Genomic DNA, 20,321 nt, shown 5'->3' with positions numbered 1-20,321 from the left:
AATACGATCAGCTAGTACATCAAAATTTGAAATTTGAATAACATAGGTTAATAAATAAGAGTATTATGGCCAAATATGACAAAATCGAGCGAAGCATATATATGGGACCTATATCTAAATCTGAACCCAATTGTATAATATTTTGCAGGTATGATTGATACCACAGAAGGTCACTTTGTGTAAAATTTGAGTACGATCAGTTAATAAATGAGGCCCCTATGGTCAAAAATAAAGTTATTAGGGGCAAGTTTTTCAAAATCGGGCGATACATATATATGGGAGCTATATCTAAATCTGAACCGATTTCGATGAAATTTCGCACATACAGTTAGAGCTATAGAAGATTACATTTGGCCAACTTTGAGTAAGATCGTTTGATAAATAAGGGTTTTACGGCCAAATTTGACCAAATCGGGCGATACATATATATGGGAGCTATATCTAAATCTGAACCGATTTCGATGAAATTTCGCACATACAGTTAGAGCTATAGAAGATTACAATTGGCCAACTTTGAGTAAGATCGTTTGATAAATAAGGGTTTTACGGTCAAATTTGACCAAATCGGGCGATACATATATATGGGAGCTATATCTAAATCTGAACCGATTTCGATTATTTTTGGTACATATCGATCGGTTTGTAAAAAAGCGCAACGTGACTCCATTTGTCGAAATCGGGCGATACATAAAGGGTGATTTGTTAAGAGCTTGATAACTTTTTTTTAAAAAAAAACGCATAAAATTTGCAAAATCTCATCGGTTCTTTATTTGAAACGTTAGATTGGTCCATGACATTTACTTTTTGAAGATAATTTCATTTAAATGTTGACCGCGGCTGCGTCTTAGGTGGTCCATTCGGAAAGTCCAATTTTGGTCAACTTTTTCGAGCATTTCGGCCGGAATAGCCCGAATTTCTTCGGAAATGTTGTCTACCAAAGCTGGAATAGTTGCTGGCTTATTTCTGTAGACTTTAGACTTGACGTAGCCCCACAAAAAATAGTCTAAAGGCGTCAAATCGCATGATCTTGGTGGCCAACTTACCGGTCCATTTCTTGAGATGAATTGTTCTCCGAAGTTTTCCCTCAAAATGGCCATAGAATCGCGAGCTGTGTGGCATGTAGCGCCATCTTGTTGAAACCACATGTCAACCAAGTTCAGTTCTTCCATTTTTGGCAACAAAAAGTTTGTTAGCATCGAACGATAGCGATCGCCATTCACCGTAACGTTGCGTCCAACAGCATCTTTGAAAAAATACGGTCCAATGATTCCACCAGCGTACAAACCACACCAAACAGTGCATTTTTCGGGATGCATGGGCAGTTCTTGAACGGCTTCTGGTTGCTCTTCACTCCAAATGCGGCAATTTTGCTTATTTACGTAGCCATTCAACCAGAAATGAGCCTCATCGCTGAACAAAATTTGTCGATAAAAAAGCGGATTTTCTGCCAACTTTTCTAGGGCCCATTCACTGAAAATTCGACGTTGTGGCAGATCGTAAGTCTATTCATGATGAAATGTCAAAGCATACTGAGCATCTTTCTCTTTGACACCATGTCTGAAATCCCACGTGATCTGTCAAATACTAATGCATGAAAATCCTAACCTCAAAAGAATCACCCTTTATATATGGGAGCTATATCTAAATGTGATCCAATTTCTTCCAAATTCAATAGCGTTCGTCCTTGTGCCCAAAAATCACCCTGTACAAAATTTCATCCAAATCGGTTAATAATTGCGACCGGAATCCTGTGAACAACAAATACATGGACAGACGGACGGACACCAAGCGCTAGATCGACTTAGGAGGTGATTCTGAGTCGATCGGTATATATTTTATGGGGTCTAAAATCAATATTTCTGGTAGGCACATTTTTGGCCGAGCAAACTTATTATACCCTGACCACTATGTGGTTTAGGGTATAAAAAATTTTATATGAAAGAAAAATGCTATAGATTGCGTTTCGTGCTTGGTCATATTTTAGTAAGATCACTGGCTATCCATACTTGGAGCTGAGAGATCCAAAATTTTCAAGATTTTCTATTTCACCGGGTAATCATCCGAAGTCTCGATTACCCATTTGTTTGTGCATAAACTTTGTTGTTGCAATTTTTTTTTTTAATTTAAATAGATTTTAATTTTCTGATAATGAGGGTGTCATATCGTATTACTCTACACCTTGGGCATTTACCCCCAATCATATGTATGCCTGTCTCTCCCCTAAAAAAAAAAAAAATAATGATTCATTCTTTTGGCTATTCGCTTCATTTTTCATTTAATTCTGGATTGACATGGGTGATAAAAATGTTCATATTATGACCACCACCACCATCAATTGCAAAAAATGAGAGTTTGCTTTAAGCCAACATATACCGCCTGTCTAGGTTTGTATGACGATTGGCATATAAATATTCATAATTTGCAGATTTACATACCCGTCCATCACGACGATGACATTTGTCAGGCAAGAAATTGTAAGCTCTAAGTTTTAATGATTATCAGATTTTTTATTTTTTTGGTGTGCATGTTTTTTGTTTTGTAAGTGGCGTTTCATAAAAGAGAATTAAAAAAAATACAACATACTTTTATTAATCACTTTCAGACGTAAACCTGTAAGGAATAGTTAATTACTATGTTAGGGTAGCCAAATACAAAAAAAAAATGAAATTTTAATAAAAAAATTTCACAATTTTTATTTATTTTTTTATTAACATTACTTTCTAAGACGAGTGTCCCAAAACTTTTAAAATTCAATTCAATGTTTAGATTTCCAAAAATAAAAAATTAAAATTTTTGCTTTTATGGGGTCTGAGATACTCTCTTTATGTGTTTTTAAAGTTAAATAGGGAGACTAAATGACGAAAATCCTGTTTGGAATTTTGATAAAAATCAAATACTCATTTCTTGCACATTTACTAAGGCTAATGGTAATGAACATTTCCCAAAACCAATCTCCACATTTTAATTTTATTACCTTGGCAATCCTGTTGTATTCAAAATTCATACAGCGAGATAAAACAGAGAACAATTTGTGCGAGCCCAAAGAATTGTATTCATGATGGTCACATATTGAATAATTAACCTTAAAGTAAACTATTTAGTATTCATAGAAATAAAAAAACCCAAAGACCCATAAACAACATTGATTTATTATACCACACGAAATTTGGATAAGTTTATCTTTATTTTGTGTGGACCAAAATTCATAAGAATTTTCATAAAATAAAATCTATAGAAATAAAATTTTGACTTAGTTTTCTATGGAAATAAAATGGTGACAAAAGTTTCTATAGAAATAAAATTTTGACAAAAGTTTCTATAAAAATAAAATTTCGACAAAAGTTTCTATAAAAATAAAATTTCGACAAAATTTTTCATTGAAATAAAATTTCGACAAAATTTTCTATAAAAATAAAATTTCGACAAAGTATTCTATAGACATAAAACTTCCACAAAATTTTCCATAGAAATAAAATTTCGACAAAATTTTCTATTGAAATAAAATTTTGACTTATTTTTCCTTAATTTTGAGAAAACTTCCTATAGAAATAAAATTTTGACAAAATTTTCTATAGAAATAAAATTTTGAGAAAATTTTCAATAGAAATAAAATTTTGAGAAAATTTTCAATAGAAATAAAAGTTTGCATAAAATTGTCTATATAAATAAAATTTTGAGAACATTTTATATAATAATACAAATTTGACAAAAAAATTTTATACAAATAAAATTTTGACAAAATTTTCTAAATAATTGAAATTTGGGCAAAACTTTGCAAAGAAATACAATTTGGATCAACAATTCTATAGAAATTAAATTTTGACAAAATTTTCTATAGAAATAAAATGTTCACAAAATTTTCTATTGAAAAACAAATTTTACAGAATTTTCTATAGAAATAAAATGTTGACAAAATTTTCTATAAAAATAAAATTTTGACAAAACATTCTATAGAAATACAATCTTGACAAAATTTTCTATAGAAATAAAATTTTGACTTAATTTTCTATGTAAATAAAATAGTGACAAAAGTTTCTATAGAAATAAACTTTTGACAAAATTTTACATAGAAATAAACCATTGACAAACTTTTCTATACAAATAAAATTTCGACAAAGTTTTCTATAGACATAAAATTTCAACAAAATTTTCCATAGAAATAAAATTTCGACAAAATTTTCTATAGAAATAAAATTTTGATTTAATTTTTTTTAATTTTGAGAAAATTTTCTGTAGAAATAAAATTTTGAGAAAATTTTCTATAGAAATAAAATTTTGAGAAAATTTTTTATAGAAATAAAATTTGGACAAAATTTTCTATAGAAATAAAATTTTGAGAAAATTTTCAATAGAAATATAAATAAAATATATATTTCTAAATAAAATTTTGAGAACATTTTATATAATAATACAAATTTGAAAAAAATTTATAAATATAAAATTTTGAAAATTTTTGAAATTTTTGAAATTTGGGCAAAACTTTGCAAAGAAATACAATTTGGACCACCAATTCTATAGAAATAAAATTTTGACAAAATTTTCTATAGAAATAAAATTTTGACAAAATTTTCTATAGAAATAAAATTTCGACAAAATTTTCTATAGAAATAAAATTTTGACAAAATTGTCTATATAAATAAAATTTTGACAAAATTGTCTATATAAATAAAATTTTGACAAAATTAGCTATAGAAATCAAATCTTGACAAAAGTTTCTATATAAAAAGAAATTGGCAATATTTTCTAAAGAAATAAAGTTTTCACAAATTTTTATATAGAAATAAAAAAAATCTTTTGGCCAAATTTTTTATAGAAAATTGACAAAATTTCTATAGGACTAAAATTTTGACAAAACTTTCTATAGACAAACATTTATATAGAACTAAAATTTTGTCAAATTTTTTCTATAGAAATAAAATTTTGACAAAATTTTCTATTGAAAACAAAAACTGACAAAATTTTCTATAGAAATAATATGTTGAGTAAATTTTCTATTGAGATAAAATTTTGACAAAATTTTCTTTTGAAATATAATTTTGACAACATTTTCTATAGAAATAAATTTATTACAAGATTTTCTATAGAAATAATTTTTTTTGCAAGATTTCCTATGGAAATAAAATTTTGGCAAAACTTTGTATAGAAATATAAAAATTTTCTATAAAAATAAAATGTGTACAAAAGTTTGACAAAATTTTCTATAGAAAAAAAAAATTGACAAAATTTTCTATAGAAATAAAATGTTTAGAAAATTTTCTATTGAGATAAAATTTTGACAAAATTTTCTTTTGAAATAAAATTTTGAAAACATTTTATATAGAAATAAATTTATTACATGATTTCCTATGGAAATAAAATTTTGGCAAAACTTTGTATAGAAATAAATGTTTTAAAATTTTCTATAAAAATAAAATTTGTACAAAAGTTTTGACAAAATTTTCTATAGAAATAAAATTTTGACAAATTTTCTATAGAAAGAAAATGTTGGAAAAAAATTCTATAGAAATAAAATGTTGACAAAATTTTCTATAGAAATAAATTTTGACAAAATTGTCTATAGGAAAAAAAATTGACAAAATTTTCTATAGAAAAAAAATTTGACAAAATTTTCTATAGAAAAAAAAATTTGACAAAATTTTCTATAGAAATGAAATGTTGAGAAAATTTTCTATTGAGATAAAATTTTGACAAAAATTTCTTTCTTTAGAAAAAAATTTTGACAACATTTTCTATAGAAATAAATTCATTTCAAGATTTTCTATAGAAATAATTTTTTACAAGATTTCCTATGGAAATAAAATTTTGCCAAAACTTTGTATAGAAATAAATATTGTAACAATTTTCTATAAAAATAAAATTTGTACAAAAGTTTTGACAAAATTTTCTATAGAAATAAAATTTTGTAAAAGTTTTCTATAGAAATAATATTTTGACAAAATTTTCTATAGAAATAAAAATTTGCACAAAATTTTTTAAAGAAATCAAAGTTTGACAAAGCCACCGTGGTGCAATGGTTAGCATGCCCGCCTTGCATACACAAGGTCGTGGGTTCGATTCCTGCTACGACCGAACACCAAAAAGTTTTTCAGCGGTGGATTATCCCACCTCAGTAATGCTGGTGACATTTCTGAGGGTTTCAAAGCTTCTCTAAGTGGTTTCACTGGAATGTGGAACGCCGTTCGGACTCGGCTATAAAAAGGAGGTCCCTTGTCATTGAGCTTAACATGGAATCGGGCAGCACTCAGTGATAAGAGAGAAGTTCACCACTATGGTATCATAATGGACTGAATAGTCTAAGTGAACCTGATACATCGGACTGCCACATAACCTAAAGTTTGACAAAATTGTCTATAGAAAAAAAAAAATTTGACAAAATTTTCTATTGAAATAAAATGTTGAGAAAATTTTCTATGAGATAAAATTTTGACAAAATTTTCTTTTGAAATAAAATTTTGACAACATTTTCTATAGAAATAAATTTATTAAAAGATTTTCTATAGAAATAAATTTTTTACAAGATTTCTTATGGAAATAAAATTTTGCCAAAACTTTGTATAGAAATAAATGTTGTATAAATTTTCTATAGAAATAAAATTTGTACAAAAATTTTGACAAAATTTTCTTTTGAAATACAATTTTAACAACATTTTTTATAGAAATAAATTTTTTACAAGATTTTCTTTAGAAATAATTTTTTTACAAGATTTCTTATGGAAATAAAATGTTGGCAAAAATTTGTATAGAAATAAATGTTGACAAAATTTTCTATAGAAATAAATTTTGACAACATTTTCTTTTGAAATAAAATTTTGACAACATTTTTTATAGAAGTAAATTTTGACAAGATTTCATATGGAAATAAAATTTTGACATAATTTTCCATAGAAGTAAAATTTTGACAACATTTTCTTGGAAAACAATTTTGCTCTCACACTCACCTTCTGAATTTTTGTTTCGTCTCATGCCTTTAATTTTATACAAATTCACGTGTTTCACTTGAATACCCCTATAATATTTTATGACATCGACAATGAAGTGGTGATTAACACGCGTTCTTAACAAAATAACACATTTTTTCAAGAGCTTTAGAGGGGCATAAAACTTCGTATATTAGATAGTCACTACTCGAGTTACCTGTGCCTATTGTTACCCTACATTGTTAAGCTTTCTCTACTACTAAGTACTTCTACTCCCTCTAACCATAACAAATCGCATGGCCCCAATGTTGTATCAGTTTTAATTACCCGATTATTAAGACACCCAATTCTATTGTCTCTTAGGTATTTGAGTGAATGACTGTGTACTGTAAACATAAGCTTCACCATCCATGTATGAGCGAGGGGGGGGGGGGGGACCACCACTTTACCCTATCACTTACTTTTGTTCTGGTAGTGCTTCTGGTTTTTGCTACAGTGCGCAGCTGTTAACACTTTGTCTGAGGCGGGTCATAGTCATTATGGGCCACCACTCCCATTGTTTAGACATGGAAAGGGGGCCAACAACGGGCAAAGTCATAGCAGCAGCAGCCGTAACAGCAACAGTACCAGTAACCAGTAGAACACAACAGCCAGCAGACAAACACAATTAAACATAACTCCCTCTCATGACTTGAAGCTGTTAATGGGATTGGTTAATTACACGAGTCTGGCAAATTATCGAGAGGCCGCAAAAAGAGTTGAAATGGAATTTGTAAGGAGTTGGGGCAAAAAAAAAATGGAAATGTCATCTCATGGGAAGTGTGAAAACGAGGGTTGTCATTAGAATTAGGAGAAGGAGCTGAAGGTGAAGAAAAGGGGTAAATATAAGAAAAGAAAAGGGGTAAATAAGAGAAAATCTTAAATCTGGTCAAGATTTTCTTAAATCTGTATAAATAACAACAATCCTGTTGTAATCAATTCCAGACTTTTCAAATTTTGTTTCTCTTTTCAACCTTTTGTAGAGGCCCCTCGTATTGTATGAAGAAACCCAGCAATAAAACTATAAATTAATCACCACAAGCTTGCAATTCATCTCTCTCCCTGAGCATTTATATTTAAAAACAAAAGTTCAACGATTTTATAAATTCCGATCAGTCATTTGTCTGTCCGTCTGTCGTTGCCATTTTTCACTTATTCATTTATTTTTATCGGACTTCTCCAATCCCATCAAGTCCCATAACAAGTTGTTCACATCAGCCACACTAAAAATATAAACAAAAAGGTTGTTTTTGTTGTTCTGCAAATTAAATTTAATTAAAAACAATGAATACGCTTTTTGATTTTTTAATTGCCGGCTTTATACAAGACTATCATATTTTTATATTAATTGGTTGTGAAGCGAGAGAGAGAGAGCCACGCACTCTGTATGTGTGTGGCTGTGTCTAAATGAGAGGGGGAGAAACTACACGGATGAAAAAGACTGTTTTTCATATGTTTGGCTATAAACATTATATGTTTGGAACACAAATTTTTAAACACAATATTTTTGAGTGCAAGCATATAATGTTCATAAACTAGCATAACATGTTTGGGACATATATGTTAATATGTTAGAACATATTATGTTTGGGACATAAAATGTTTGTAAATATAATATGCTTGGATGCAAACATATATTAATTTAGAAATAGCCTATAAACATATATGTGTTTAGTAGCTTGGAGCGCTATTTAACAGGGAGCGATATTGAATTAAGTTGGTGGTTGTTGCTTGTTATTACAAAATTAATTAATTTTTCCTTGGGCAATTGATCAGCTACTTCTTTGATCCTTACAAACTGTGTGGTCCGCTGTTCGAATCCCCGTCCGGCAAAAGGTAAAATTAAAATAAAAAAATCATACAATTGAATAATTTCTTCTACAATGTTTGTATTACAGAAAAAGGTGCTAAGAACTAAAAAATCTCGTGGAAGTGAGAAAGATGTCGTACAATTGGGCAGAAACAAAATTTTGAGCATTCAGGTCGAAAACCTATGTTGTTAGCACCTATATTACCTGTTTATTTTCATAATTCATTATGATTGTAAATATATAAATAAATAAATAAAATTTTGAGCACAATATTGTTTGGGAGAATTTTTTTAAGCGTATATAATATTTTTGGGTGCAAAATGCTTCCAAACATATTATATGTTCACATAATAACATATTGTTTTTTGGAAGACAACATTATTGAATTTGGATGCAAAAATACAAAATGTTTGGAACTTAGACTACCCAAACATATATTGTTTAGACCAATATGATTTCAAACATATTATATATTGGAAGAGATCAAACATATAAATGTTTGGGCAATACCCAAAAATGTATATGCTTGAAGCAAAATATGTTTGGGAGTATATGTTACAGAAGCGATTTTTTGTGAGCGTGTAGAGACACTATAGTTATGTTTTTATTAATAAATGAGAAAATGTTAACTGTCGTTTCAATTCGATGATAGAAAAGCTTTATGACATATACTTGTTTGGTAAAAGCAAAGCTATAACTATTTTCTATATTTTAGAGATAACATATCACATTAAATTATACATTATTAATATATGTTATTATTATAATATTCACCGGCGATTATAAATATGAGCCCCCACAAAATGCATGAAAATCGATCCCAAATTAAAATTCGTGTACATTTTCACTTTTAATTTAAACCTCTGTGCGAAATTAAACCCCAACTGATGGAAATACAAGTAAGGAAAGGTGCTATGAATATGGGCCCCATGAAAATTAGCCGCCAAACTTAAATCAAATAGGTCCGAAAAAAAAAAATTAAATGGAAAAAACAATACAATCAAAAATAAAAAAACAATACAATACAACAATAACAATTTTTGTGGGCTTCGTGGAGTAAATTCATTTTATTTTTGCATTATGAAACTAAGCCCCAATATTTCAAATGAAAATAAATCCCAAATTGTGTTCGTTTTCAAGTGAGGCCTATATTCGCATTCTGGGATTTGACAATGGTGGAAATACTTTTGTTGTTCTGAAAATTGTTGTATTATATCGTAAAACTTCCTATTCTTCATCAGTAAGAGTTCATATTCCACGGCCATGTAAATAAATAATAAGTATATACGGCCGAAAGTTTGCCAAGGCCGAATGTTATGGACCAATTTTGGCATGGTTCTTAGCAGCCATATACTAACACCACGTACCAAATTTCAACCAGATCGGATGAATTTTGCTTCTATAAGAGGCTCCGGAGGTCAAATCGGGGGACCGGTATATATGGAGGCTATATAGATTTATGGACCGATGCAGATAAATTTTTGCATGGTTGTTAGAGACCATATACTAACACCATGTACCAAATTTCAATTGGATAGGATGAAATTTGCTCCTCCAAGAGGCCCCGGAGTTCAAATCTGGGAATCGGTTTATTTGGGGCTATATATAATTATGGACCGATATGGACCAAGCTTTGCATGATTGTGAGAGACCATACCACCACGTACCAAATTTTAACCCGATCAGATGAATTTTGCTTCTCTAAAAGGCTCCGCAAGCCAAATCTGACGGTCGGTATATATGGGGGCTACATCTAAAAGGGATTCTATATGGACCATTTGAAATACCATCTGACCTACATCAATAAAAAATATTTATGACAAGTTTCAATTGGGTAGCTTGTATCGTTCGGAAGTTAGTGTGATTTCAACAGAGGGGCGGACGTGGATAAATCGACTCAGAATTTCACCACGACCCAGAATACATGTACTTTAAGGGGTGTTAATATTTCGATGTGTTACAAATGGAATTACTAAGTTAATATACCCCCATCCTATGGTGGAGGGTATATCGATTGTGTTGATTTTGATGCTTCAGTTACATTTTGTTGGGACTCATATTCATGTGTGGAACTATTTCATTTGGGATTTGGGCACGGTTGCCACCAAAAATTGTAGATTGTTTTACTGTTTAGTAGATTAGTAGAATTATTGATTTTTTTGGTAGATTTTGCGAAACATTTCTCTCCAACTAAGAGGTATTTCAATTCACAATAGAAATAACATTTTGGAAAATTTTTCTATAGAAATAATTTTTTTTTGTAAAAATAAAATTTTGACAAAATTTTTATGGAAATAAAATTTTGTAAAAATTTTCTATAGAAATAAAATTTTGACAAAATTTTCTATAGAAATAATTTTTTTCAAAAATTTTCAATATCAATAAAATTTTCTTTAGAAATAAAATATTGACAAAATTTTCTATAGAAACAAAATTTTGAAAAAATTTTCTATAAAAACAAAATTTTGACAAAATTTTCTATAGAAATAAAATTTTGACAAAATTCTCTACAGAAATAAAATTTTGACAAAATTTTCCATAGAAATAAATTTGTGACAAAATTTCCTATAGAAACAAAATTTTGACAAAATTCTCTACAGAAATAAAATTTTGATAAAATTTTCTATAGAAATAAAGTTTTGGCAAAATATTCTATAGAAATAAAATTTTGACAACATTTTCTATAGAAATAAAATTTTGAAAAAATTCTCTACAGAAATAAAATTTTGACAAAATTGTCCATAGAAATAAATTTGTGAAAAAAAATTTCTATAGAAATAAAATTTTGACAAAATTCTCTACAGAAATAAAATTTTGACAAAATTTTCTATAGAAATAAAGTTTTGGCAAAATTTTCTATAGAAATAAAATTTTGGCAAAATTTTCTATAGAAATAAAATTTTGACAAAATTGTCTATAGAAATAAATTTATGACAAAATTTTCTATAGAAATAAAATTTTGCAAAATTTCCTACAGAAATAAAATTTTTACAAAATCTTCTATAGAAATAACATTTATGCAAAATGTTCTATAGAAATAAAATTTTGACAAAATTTTCTATAGAAATAAAATTTTGAAAAAATTTTCTATAGAAACCTTTTTTTTCAAAAATTTTCTATAGAAATCAAATATTGTTTTTTTTTTATTTAAGAACATTTCTATATAATAACAATTTTCTATAGAAATAAAATATTGACAAAATCTTCTATAGAAATAAAATGTTGACAAAATTTTCTATAGAAATAAAATTTTGACAAAATTTTTGAGAGAAATACAATTTTGACAAAATTGTCTATAGAAATAAAATTTTGACAAAATTGTCTATAGAAATAAATTGGTGACAAAATTTTCTACAAAAATAAAATTTTTACAAACTATATGAAAGAAAAGAAATTTTTTATAAAAATAAAATTTTGGCAAAATTTCCTAGAGAAATAAAATTTTGACAACATCTTCTATAGAAATAAAATTTATGCAAAATGTTCTATAGAAATAAAATTTTGACAAAATTTTCTGTAGAAATAAAATTTTGAATTTTTTTTTATTGACAAAATTTTCTATAAAAACAAAATTTTGACAAAATTTTCTATAGAAATAAAATTTTGACAAAATTTTCTATAGAAATAAAATTTAAGAACATTTCTATATAATAACAATTTTCTATAGAAATAAAATATTGACAAAATCTTCTATAGAAATAAAATTTATGGAAAATGTTCTATAGAAATAAAATTTTGACAAAATTTTCTATAGAAATAACATTTTGACAAAATTTTCTATAGAAATAAAATTTTGAAAAAATTCTCTACAGAAATAAAATTTTGACAAAATTGTCTATAGAAATAAATTTGTGACAAAATTTTCTATAAAAATAAAATTTTGGCAAAATTTCTTACAGAAATAAAATTTTGTAAAAATCTTCTATAGAAATACAATTTATGCAAATTTTTCTATAGAAATAAAATTTTGACAAAATTTTCTATAGAAATAAAACTTTGACAAAATTCTCTACAGAAATAAAATTTTGACAAAATTTTCTATAGAAATAAATTGGTGACAAAATTTTCTATAAAAATAAAATTTTTACAAAATTTTTCGATAGAAATAAAAATTTGAGAAAATTTTGTATAGAAATAAAATTTTGGCAAAATTTTCTATAGAAATAAAATTGTGACAAAATTTCCTACAGAAATAAAGTTTTGGCAAAATTTTCTATAGAAATAAACTTTTGACAAAATTTTGGTTGACTATTTTTGGCACGAGTGGCAACCGTGATTTTGAGGCCCATTATCATAATGCCGTTGTAAAATTAAAATTGTAAAATTGTAAATTGTAGAAATAAATTTGTGACAAAATTTTCTATAAAAATAAAATTTTGGCAAAATTTCCTACAGAAATAAAATTTTGTAAAAATCTTCTATAGAAATACAATTTATGCAAATTTTTCTATAGAAATAAAATTTTAACAAAATTTTCTATAGAAATAAATCTTTGACAAAATTCTCTACAGAAATAAAATTTTGACAAAATTTTCTATAGAAATAAATTTGTGACAAAATTTTTTATAAAAATAAAATTTTTACAAAATATTTCGTTAGAAATAAAAGTTTGGCAAAATTTTGTATAGAAATAAAATTTTGGCAAAATTTTCTATAGAAATAAAATTGTGACAAAATTTCCTACAGAAATAAAGTTTTGGCAAAATTTTCTATAGAAATAAACTTTTGACAAAATTTTGGTTGACTATTTTTGGCACGAGTGGCAACCGTGATTTTGAGGCCCATTATCATAATGCCTATGTAAAATTAAAATTGTAATAAAATTTATTGTATACAAATATTTATTTTTGTTACGACCCTATTAAAATTTCTTTTACGAAATAGTGCTTCATTCCCCAAATTCGAACCGATAACCCCAAAATCCATATGTGATAAAAATTTATTTTTTTCGTATTTCCATATTTCTCAGGTGTTAGCTAGGATGTTAAAACCATTTACTTTTAATTTTTTGCATGTCCAACGAATATTTATGACTTTTCATGGCCAAAGAAAAACGAAAGTCGTTCATGAACGCCCGTGGACGAAACCTTGAACATTTTGTTTTAATTTTTCATCAACGTTTCCGTTTCATTTAGATACCATCCGTTCACGAACGTAATATTTTCTATTAGTGTATAGACTTCATATACACAGGTTATCGACGTTATCGAAATTATTTCATTAAGACAATGAAAATGTTCATTAATACTATGAAATATTATTATTATTATTAATAAAAATAATAATATTTGATAGTATTAATAAAAATCGTAACAATAACGTAAATGTTCATTGGATTTATGAAATTTTTTGGTAAGATCAATTTTAAGGACAATTTTTGTTAAAATTATGGATTGATATAACGAGTTATGATTTTTTCCACCAGTGTTCGATTTTCTTTACGAAAATAATTTTAAATGTCCCACATATATTACATATTTACTAATTTATTTCTTATTCTCGTTTCAGATACAATTTTCCTCCTGATCGTTATCCCCCACTGGAGGAAGTATACAAAAATATCTCGCTGGTCTTCACAAATCATCATTTTAGCCAAGGACCCATAAGACCCAATGTACCAGCTCTCATTGAAATAGGAGGTATACAAATTAAGGAAAACCCAGATCCTTTACCTAAAGATTTGGCAGAAATCATGGATTCAGCCCAAAAAGGAATTATCTACTTCAGTTTGGGAACCAATGTCCAAGGATCTAATTTATCCAAAGAGAAGGCCAAAATGATCTTCAATGTTCTATCAAAATTACCCTACACGGTACTAATGAAATGGGGCGATTCAGATTTCCCTGGTGAATCTCCAAATATCATTTACAAAGCGTGGCTACCTCAGGACGATATATTGGCCCATTCAAATGTCAAGCTATTCATTACTCATGGTGGCCAAGGAAGTGTGGTAGAATCACAATATCATGGTGTACCCATGGTGGGTATACCATTCTTTGGTGATCAATTTTCGAATATGGCTAATGTGGAAAAATCCGGTTTTGGTTTGAGTCTGAATTATGCCACACTCAACGAGATGGAATTAGAGCAGGCCCTATTGGAAGTCCTTAATAATCCCAAGTATAGAGAGAATGTTCAAAAATTTTCCAAACTCTATCGTGATAGGCCGATGAGTCCACGGCAATTGGTACGCTATTGGGTAGACTATGTGATAAGGCATAAAGGAGCCAAACATATGCAATCACCAGCGTTATTTATGTCCTGGTGGGAATTGCAATCCTTGGATGTTATAGCCTTTTTATTGGCTGTGATTGTGGGCGTTGTGGCTTTGTTGATGGTGTTCTGCAAGATGATATGTTGCAGAGCCAGAAGAGGATCCCCAAATGCTGTGAAGAACAAAAAGAAGAAGCAGTAGTTTTTTTAATATTGTGTTTTCACAACCATTCGCAGGAGCAGTACTTTATTAGAGTATTAATGAAAGTTTTGATATTTATAAAAAATTTTTATAAAAAAAGTATTTTTTAGGCCAATAAAATTATAAAAAAAAGTCAAAATAATTTTAGTATTTATACCCTGCGCCACACTGTGGAACAGGGTATTACAAGTTAGTGGATATGTTTGCAACACCCAGAAGGAGAGGAGATAGAGACATGGTGTCTTTGGCAATAATGCTCAGGGTGGGTCCCTGAGTCGATCTAGCCATGTGCGTCCGTCCGTCTTTCTGTGACTTTCCTTACTTGTTTTTTTTTTTTTTTTAATTTTCTTTAGCACAATGACATTTTCTATATTCCAGGCATTTTTTAAAAATTTTGTGAAATAAACGTAAGTCTAAATTTCAATGACCAAGCAAATAAGTTCACTGCTATCTACAGTAAAAGAAAAATTTCGTACACTTCGCAATAATTATGCGAATGATCTACGATATGGTTAAAATGTTAATGATTTGGCATCAATGATTTTTTTCTTTTTTTTAGTTCATTGCATTTGCTTTTATAAAAAGGAAGAATAACGTAAATGGCAGTTACAAATTAAAAAATGTAAATAAATTTTCGATATTTTAACAACGCATTATGGAAATCCCAAAAAATGGAATAGAATTTAGTTCAATTATCTCACTATGGATGGTTATAAATCGAATTTGACACAAATTTTTGTGGACCGAAAATACCTCCAGATGTCCAATTTAAGGCAAATCGTAGATAACATGCGATGTCTAGAAGTCCTACACTAATTGAAAAAAACAAATACGTTCTAAAATCGTGAATGGACGGTAACAAAATGAAATGGAAAACTAAACATGGAATGTTCATGGTTTAGCCCACGGACATTCACGATTTCATGAACGACGTTCGTTTTGCTTTGGCCATGAAAAGTCTTAAAATAATTGTTAGACGTTCTTATGTCTATATACAATTATGAACACGAGTCTACAAAAAATGACAGATTTTTTACTCTTTCGGAGATTGGTAGAATTCTTGATGTTTTGGAAGATTTTGCAATATATTCCTCTTAACTATGAAATGTTTCTTAAATTTTCTATAGAAATAACATTTTGACAAAATTTTTTACAGAAATAAAATTATGACAAAATTTTCTGTAGAAAATTTTGTATAGAAATAAATTTTTGACAAAATTTTGTATAGAAATTATATTTTGACAAAATTTCCTAAAGACATAAAATTATGACAAAACTTCGCACAGAAATAAAATTTTGACAAAATTTTCTATAGAAATATAAAATTTTGGAAGATTATTTTTGACTTGAGTGGCAATCGCAATTTTTCTGTGGTTGGGGATAGGTTTATTTTTTGGCTATATATAATATAGATCGATACGGACCAATTTTGTCATGTTTGCTATCGGCCATACACTAGCGAAAAGTAACAAATTTCAACCGGATCGGATGAATTTTGCTCCATCAAGAGGCTCTGGCGGTCAAATCTGGGGATAGGTTTATATGGGGGCTCTATATAATAACGAACCGATATGGACCAATTTTTGAATGGTTGTTAGATACTATATACTAACACCACGTACTAAGTTTCAACCGGATCAGATGAATTTTGCTCCTCAAAGAGGCTCCGGAGGTCAAATCTGGGGATCGGTTTATATAGGGGCTATATATAATTATGGACCGATATGGACTAACCCTGGCATAGTTGTTATAGACCATATACTAACACCACGTACTAAGTTTCAACCGGATCGGATGAATTTTGCTCCATCAAGAGGCTCCGGAGGTCAAATCTGGGGATCGGTTTATATAGGGGCTATATATAATAACTAACCGATATGGATAAATTTTTGAATGGTTGTTAGAGACCATATACAAACACCACGTACTAAGTTTCGGATGATATTTGCTTCTCTTAGAGGCTCCGGAAATCAAATCTGGGGATCGGTTTATATGGGGCCTATATATAATTATGAACCGATGTGTTCCAATTTTTGCATGGTTGTTAGAGACTATATACCAACACCATGTTCCACATTTCAGCTGGATCGGATGAAATTTGCTTCTCGTAGAGGCTCCGCAAGCCAAATCTGGGGATCGTTTTACATGGGGGCTAGGTTAGGTTAGAATAGGTGGCAGCCCGATTTATCAGGCTCACTTAGACTATTCAGTCCATTGTGATACCACATTGGTGAACTTCTCTCTTATCACTGAGTGCTGCCCGATTCCATGTTAAGCTCAATGACAAGGGACCTCAATTTTTATAGCCGAGTTCGAACGGAGTCCACATTGCAGTGAAACCACTTAGAGAAATTTTGAAACTCTCAGAAATGTCACCAGTATTACTGAGGTGGGATAATCCACCGCTGAAAAACTTTTTGATGTTCGGTCGAAGCAGGAATCGAACCAACGACCTTGTGTATGCAAGGCGGACATGCTAACCATTGCACCACGGTGGTTCATATACACATGGGGGCTATATATAATTATTGACTGATGTGGACCAATTTTTGCATGGTTGTTAGAGATCATATACAAACACCATGTACCAAATATCAGCCGGATCGGATGAAATGTGTTTCTCTTTGAGGCTCCGAAAGCCAAATCTGGGGATCGGTTTATATGGGGGCTATACGTAAAAGTGAACCAATATGGCCCAGTTGCAATACCATCGGACCTACATCAATAACAACTACTTGTGCCAAGTTTCAAGTCGATAACTTATTTCGTTCGGAAGTTAGCGTGATTTCAACAGACGGACGGACATGCTTAGATCGACTCAGAATTTCACCACAGCCCGGAATATAAAGGGTGATACGGTCAAAATTTGGTCAAGGGAAAACGCGTGTAAATCGGTGAAATCGTTTATTTAAAAAATCAAATTAAATTTATTTTTCAAGTTCAATTAGCATAAAATTCAGGAAAAATATTCAGTTAGGCTTTCGCTTTTCCAAATCCGAATTGCCGGGCCTCACGCTTGACACCTGCCATCAGATTTTGTACAGCCACCTTGTCCACCTTCTTCGCCGCAGAAAGCCAGTTTGCCTTGAACTGCTGCTCGTCCTTAGCAGTTTTTTGGTCTTCTTTAGGTTCCGCTTGACAATAGACCAGTATTTCTCAATTGAGCGGAGCTCTGGCGTGTTGGGAGGGGTCTTGTCCTTGGGAACCACCTGCACGTTGTTGGCGGCGTACCACTCCATGGCCTTTTTACCGTAATGGCAAGATGCCAAATCCGGCCAAAACAGTACGGAACAACCGTGTTTCTTCAGGAAAGGCAGCAGACGTTTATTCAAACACTCTTTCATGTAAATTTCTTGGTTGACAGTCCCGGAAGCTATGAAAATGCTGCTTTTCAAGCCACAGGTACAGATGGCTTGCCAAACCAGATATTTCTTTGCGAACTTTGACAGTTTTATGTGCTTGAAAATATCTGCTACCTTTCCCCTTCCTTTTGCCGTATAAAACTCTTGTCCCGGAAGCTGCTTGTAGTCGGCTTTGACGTAGGTTTCGTCGTCCATTACCACGCAGTCAAACTTCGTCAGCATCGCCGGGGATCGCGCTTTGGCCGTCGTATTTTGTTTATCATCGCGATTTGGAGTCACTACCTTCTTGTAAGTCGATAGTCCGGCTCGTTTTTTGGCTCGATGCATAGTTGTAGACGATACACCCAGCTTATTTGCGGCATCTCGGAGAGAGAGGTTAGGATTTCGCTTGAAACTACCAGTAATTCTCTTTGTCGTCTCAGCGGCTTTCGGTTTTCGATTTCCCTCCGATCCAGACTTACTGGCTGTCGACAAACGTTCCCCAAACACTTTAATTACATTTGTAACGGTTGATTTGGCAACTTTTAGCGATTTTGCCAGCTTTGCGTGCGAGTAGCTCGGATTTTCGCGATGCGCGAGCAAAATTTTGATACGCTGCTCTTCTTGCTTGGACAGCATTTTGACAACTGAAGAGTGAATTCCAAAATCAAAATAGGAGCAACATTCTACACACACACACCTTCAAAATGAGGGGTGTTCAGGTTTTTCAAATGCAAAATTGAAAGAAATGCGTCAAGTCTATATTGACCAAATTTTGACCGTATCACCCTTTATATACTTTATGGGGTCTTACAGCAATATTTCGATGTGTTACAAACGGGATGACAAAGTTAATATACCCACCATCCAATGGTGGAGGGTATAATAAAAAGTAAAATTGGTAAACATTTTTTTTTTTATTTTTTTTTTTTATACCCACCACCATAGAATGGTGACGGGGGTATAATAAGTTTGTCATTCCGTTTGTAACACATCGAAATATCGATTTCCGATTATATGAAGTATATATATTCTTGATCAGGAAGAAATTCTAAGACGATATAACCATGTCCGTCTGCCTGTCTGTTTGGCTGTCTGTCTGTTGTAATCACGCTACAGTCTTCAATAATGGAGAAATCGTGCTGAAATTTTGCACAAACTCGTCTTTTGTCTGCAGGCTGGTTAAGTTCGAAGATGGGCTATATCGGTCCATGTTTTGATATAGTCCCCATATAAACTGACCTCCCGATTTGGGGTCTTGGGCTTATAGAAATCGTAGTTTTTATCCAATTTGCCTGAAATTTAAAATCTTGAGGTATTGTATGACCAAAAATGGTGAGTATCGGTCAATGTTTTGGTATAGCCCCCATATAGACCGATCTCCCGATTCTACTTCTTGGGCTTATAGAAACCGTAGTTTTCATCCAATTTGCCTGAAATTGGAAATCTAGAGGTATTTTCGGACCATAAAGAGGTGTGCCGAAAATTGTGAGTAGCGGCCCATGTTTTGGTATAGCCCCCATATAGACCGATATCCCGATTTTATTTCTTGGGCTTCTAGAACCCGCAGTTTTTATTTAATTGTCCTGAAATTTGAAATCGAGAGGTACTTTAGAACCATAAAAATGTGTGCCTGAAATAGTGAGTATCGGTCCATGTTTTGGTATGGTCCCCATATAAACCGACCTCCCGATTTGGGATCTTGGGCTTATAGAAACCGTAGTTTTTGTCCAATTTGCCTGAAATTGGAAATCTAGATGTATTTTAGGACCATAAAGAGGTGTGCCGAAAACGGTGA

The 20,321-nt window shown here is 30.5% G+C and overlaps 1 protein-coding gene across 4 annotated transcripts in view; it reads left to right on the top strand.

The window, feature by feature from the left end:
* LOC142232038 (UDP-glycosyltransferase UGT4-like) overlaps positions 1 to 15,324 on the top strand; it is a 74,360-nt gene extending 59,036 nt beyond the window's left edge. For all 4 annotated transcript variants that reach the window (XM_075302739.1, XM_075302740.1, XM_075302741.1 and 1 more), the window contains exon 2: positions 14,276 to 15,324. In XM_075302739.1, the coding sequence (XP_075158854.1) occupies positions 14,276 to 15,182 (907 nt within the window). In that variant the 3' untranslated portion in view covers positions 15,183 to 15,324. The remainder of the gene's footprint in view (positions 1 to 14,275) is intronic.
* Positions 15,325 to 20,321: the final 4,997 nt, after the last annotated feature.

Source organism: Haematobia irritans, chromosome 3 (genome assembly GCF_050003625.1).
Source record: "Haematobia irritans isolate KBUSLIRL chromosome 3, ASM5000362v1, whole genome shotgun sequence".
Lineage (NCBI taxonomy): Eukaryota > Metazoa > Arthropoda > Insecta > Diptera > Muscidae > Haematobia > Haematobia irritans.
Note: the sequence above shows the minus strand (reverse complement) of the source record. Positions and strands in the feature narration are given on the sequence as shown.